This window comes from Haliotis rufescens, unplaced genomic scaffold (genome assembly GCF_023055435.1).
Source record: "Haliotis rufescens isolate VD_foot unplaced genomic scaffold, xgHalRufe1.0.p SCAF_21, whole genome shotgun sequence".
Lineage (NCBI taxonomy): Eukaryota > Metazoa > Mollusca > Gastropoda > Lepetellida > Haliotidae > Haliotis > Haliotis rufescens.
The window spans coordinates 801,981-806,970 of record NW_025963902.1 but is presented as its reverse complement, the minus strand read 5'-3'; the positions used below and the strand labels follow the sequence as shown (position 1 = coordinate 806,970).

The 4,990-nt window shown below is 34.2% G+C and overlaps 1 protein-coding gene across 3 annotated transcripts in view; it reads left to right on the top strand.

Moving 5' to 3' along the window:
• The first annotated feature begins 147 nt into the window (after nucleotides 1–147).
• LOC124141661 (eukaryotic translation initiation factor 4E transporter-like) overlaps nucleotides 148–4,990 on the top strand; it is a 32,838-nt gene continuing 27,995 nt past the window's right edge. For all 3 annotated transcript variants that reach the window (XM_046509705.2, XM_048401065.1, XM_048401064.1), the window contains exons 1-2: nucleotides 148–339; nucleotides 4,695–4,806. In XM_046509705.2, coding sequence (XP_046365661.2) covers nucleotides 4,696–4,806 — 111 coding nt within the window. In that variant the 5' untranslated portion in view covers nucleotides 148–339; nucleotide 4,695. The remainder of the gene's footprint in view (nucleotides 340–4,694; nucleotides 4,807–4,990) is intronic.

Genomic DNA, 4,990 nt, shown 5'->3' with positions numbered 1-4,990 from the left:
GCCCCTAAGTATCGTTGTGCACATTAATGAAAGTATGATTACATTGCGCAAATGAGCCAAACGTATCATTAAGCGTCTACACTTATGCAAATAGATTTTTTTCTTAATCTTAACGGTTTGCGCATGCGCTAAATCCGGGCTTGTTGAAACATCTGAATGTTGTTCAAAACTGGGAGCTTTCGTTCTATCGTCTTTAAAATGTCTATTTAATCATTCTTTAGCTTTCCAAGTGTTTGTTTGTATAGTATTTCGACTTTTCATGCAATCATTTCTTCATTTGATCTAGTCAAAGTAACTTGTGGCCAGCAGTAATCCCAAACATCAGTAGCAAGACTTGAGGTAGGAAACTCGGTCTAAAATATTTTTGTTTTTGTGCGGTTGATGTCATGAATTAACAAATGTAGCAGCGAGTTATCAAAATTTGCTGCCCCATTCATGTGTTTTGTGCCTGATAATTTCAAATTATGTATTATGTTAAGGATTTCATGGCATGTTACGGAATTTTAGTGTCTTAGTCTGAAATTAGACAGCGTTTTGATGGTGCTTGAGTCAGCAGCATAATTGGTCACTCTTGACATGTTGTTTCCGTCAATATAGCAGTAAGCTACACGCGAAGTTTCACATAGTAGCGTTTTTGGCCAGCCTTGAATAATATTCTATCAAACAAGTAGCTCAAATATGTTAAATAATGTCGTGGAGTCTGTTTCACTTGGACTTGTTTTACATGTTTGCTCATTTGCTTCAAGGCCAGTGTCTTGTGTGCATTTATCACAAAGAAGGCTATGACAGAATCACATTAAAAGAAGACTATTTTGAAAGATTTTGATAAAATGATTTCTAATTTTAGCACTATTGTATTTACGTTTTAAAAAACCCAAAAGTACAACACAACTACATCATAACTGAGTTGCTCTAAACATTTGAAGTTCCCAGGTTCACAATAATTGTTTTCTTTTCATCGTTTAGCTCTTCGTTAACCAGTAATATGCTCTGCAATATTTGTGGACTTGCTTAGTCTTGTTGACATTTGAATAATGGCATGTGTAACATTTATTTTATTTTTATGGTTGGCTCAGATATGAGCATTCGTGAGTTTCATATTCAAATCCTTCCATCACAATGCAGAACATAAACTAAGAAGCATCAACTATGAACACTGTACCTTTAATTAGACATCTCAGTACTTTCCAAGTTGTCAGATGCCTCAATCCATGTGTTCATCACATTTCTATGGTTTGACCCACAGTGATGCATAGAATGTTTATGTAGCCAATATTTATGAATTTTATTGCGACCACATGGAAATGGCATGCTCTATTAGCCTGACTTTGTTCAAGTGACCGCTAGACATGTAGAATTGTTTTACATTCATTGTACTAGTTATCTATGACCACTGATCTGAAATTTTGATGACATGGAAATATATTTACTGAATATCAGGTTGTTTTTGACTGGGTATATCAAATAACTTAGTCCCTGTCAATAAATTACTAACTACATGTGAATATAGGCTTTCAACAGTTTAGTAAAAACAGGCTCTTGGCCATTTTTACTGCTGTTACATCGAACCCCTGTACATACATCTAGTGGTTAATAGGTTAATATTCAAATATAACAAATCAATAGTATGATAAAACAGTGTTTTAGTGTTTCAATTGTTTTTGCTTATGATGGAACAAAAGAATACACAAATCACTGCTAATAATGCAGTCTACTGGTCTATGTTATTTTTATGCAGCAATTATCAAGTATTCCCTGCAGAGTGACAGGATGAAAGAAATGCTTCAGAATAAAAATGGAGGAAAACAATTTTAAAAAGGAAAACTGTTTGAATTTCTGTTATGTGATTACAAAAAACGGTTTCTTTATGATACTGATTATGACATGTCATTAATTTCATCACTGTCATTCAAAAATGGTGCATCTTGCTCTGGGTGGGGTTACTGGGAGTTTCTATCGAGATTGGACATCTTTACAGCTACGAAACCAGATATGTTTTTATTTGAAACTATGAGCGAGAATTTTTTTAAAAGAAAAACATCTTCCAACAATGTAATTTTTGTGGCAGGCGGGTTCTTTTTAACAGTCTGAAGCACAAATCTTTTTTTCAGGTTTTTGGGGGGACAATTTATTTTTTTCAATAAAATCACAGCTGACATACATGGGGACTGGTTGTTTGCCGTTGATGGTGTGACATTGCTTTGGAAAATAAGAGATTTGATACCATTCTGAGAGTGAACATAGTTTTACCTTGACTTAAAAATGTGGAGGTTCAGGAACCCCCATGATTAATTTTTGAGGGTTCTTGCAGGTAATATGAGGGTCCTGTAAGGTAATGAAATAGTGTAGTGTAGTGTATGTTTACATTATTACTTTAGAGCCTGAAATGAATCAATGATCATGTGGACAGGTGGATGAAACAACAAGCCCAAAACTGCTCTTGATGCAGGATCACTCGGGGTACTTGGGGTTTAATGTTTCCCGCCTTAGTTTTTTTCCACAGGACGACATGTCTTTATCTTACCGACATGTTATAGTATGACATTGTAAAAGAATTAAAACAAATTCAAAATTGATAAAAAAAACAGCAGTTTGATTGAGCAGAGGTTAGCTTTTGCGATGTCACGTGACTTTCATTGTCTCGAAAAAAGTGCTTGGCTTTTTGCTTCAAAGTGGGGTAAAAGGATTTATTCTGCCTCTTGTGACAGGGTATACAGGATTTATTTTCCCACTGAGAAATTTATTTCCCTCCAAGGCGGGAAACAGTATTTTATCAAGATCACATGGACCAATCATTCCAACACGGAGGTATGATAAGGAATATTATTGTGCATCCCCTTGGAGGTAGTATATTTTTTCTGTGTCAAATTCTCTTCATTTGTGTGTACTGGACATATAATTTTTGCATAATGTAATACCCTGGAGTGGAGCTGTTAGGTGTTTTACATTGGTATAATCTCATGTCTCAGTCGGAAGTCTGTCAACATCAACACATCACTTTTTTGCTTTATCCGAGTTCATTTCCCTGCAAACCATTATCTTGACCAATCAAATCAATGACAGAAAATTAAATGCTCTTGAGTTACTTTGTAATCATTACTTATGAGAAGATTTGGTAGAATCTTGCAAGGTTTATTTGTACTGGTGCATATCGATTAATCATTAGACCGTTTTGTTGGTTGTTTGTATGCTGAAATTTAAGTATTGATCACATAATCTTGATATTAATAATACTAAGGTACATGGTTTAGTACATACATTCCTTGATAGTTCATACCACAAAAAAGGAACATATGTTTTTGTAAATAACTACTGATTAAGGCCATCTGCTAGCGATCGATTAACAGACATCAAGCTTTGTCCAACACATTACCTTAGCTAATGCTTTTGCTGATTTTAAGAGCATAGGGTTCAAGGTGTCGATGTAAAGATCGTGAGGTCACATGTGGGTCAGGGAGATGTCCTATATATTTATATTTATGTTGTTACTGCACAAGTTCAGAAGCACTTCACAGTCCATATTTAGATATTATCTAATAACTTTGTGTATGTGCATGAATAATGATCAAGATAGTTCACATATCCACTTCAGAAAGCATTTGGTACTGGCTGTATATATACAGAAATCAAAATCTGTTTCATTAATTTATGAATCTGTAAAATTGTAACATATTTGATTGCCTGATCAACTGAAAGTACTTGTGAAGACCAAATACAAGTGGGTAGGGTCACTTGCAAACTAAATGTAAAAATGAAACCGGTAAAATCAACAATTTTTATGATTTTAAATAACTCTTATAATTTATGAAAGCTGACGTAAACAGAGTGCAAAGCAAACTCAACCTCATGAAAATGCATATATGTAAAACATGATCGTGAATTTCTGCAATCTCTTCAACATTCACTAGTACTAAAAATATTATCACAAATTTAGAGGTTGATTCCCATAACTAGGGACAAATGTGCACCACTATTAGTACTATGATGCCAATATTTGGGCAAGCATTTTAAAGACGTTTTCATATGCTGGAAGACTGCATTCTAATTCCGTTTGAAATTAAGTTATTTGGTGTTCAAGATTTAAGCCTTTAGAGAAAAAAATCTCAAATGTTACCTTAGCTTGGAAACGCTGGCATTGAAAAGCTGGAATTTGTCAAAATAGATTATCTGAAAGCAGATGCAAAAACAATTGCTAGGTTTGCCAATAAATTGACCTGAAATCACTTGCAATTTATCTATTTTGCTATAAATGCAAGTGATATAATATTATCATGTCTCATTTTGTCATCTTATAGAGGCAAACTTCAAAACCTCAATACTATATTGTGAATCTGGTTTTTTGAACTCACAAACAATTAAATATCTTGATAATTAGGGATATCATTATATAGTTTGTATCGCGATACTTAACTGGTACAGTTTTTGTGTTACTTTCTGCATGTTCAATGTGTCCTGGCTGACGAGTTGTGACTCACATGACTGTTTATTTAATCTTGCTCTATTAGTATTATGCAGTCAGATTTATCATTTTGTTTCAAGTAGTTATCAAGCAGATGTTTTTGCAAATTGATGCTGAATTAAAATAGACATATTATTTATCGTATCAGTAGAAATACATTTGTGATTCATCTATTTGACACATGTATTGATAATGTTTCAGTTAAGGATGTTTGAAATTGTTTGTGTTTTTTCAGTATGGATAAAGGCAAGCCTCGGTCTAGCAGTGGTGATGAGGATGATGGAATTGAGCAGGCACCAGTCAGGGCTGATACCCCTGGACCCTTGCCTCAATTTCAGTATGCACGGGTAAGCAGAATTCACAATTTTTAACATTATTTCAGTGCAATAAATAATGGTGCAGATTTCTACTTCTAACTGCTTGTATTGCTTGAATTAAATTATCTACCGTGCCCAAAATGTCAATAAAAACTTAAACGATAGTTGATTCATTCGACAAAAGTTGTCAATCACCACAGCGAGTTGCATACTC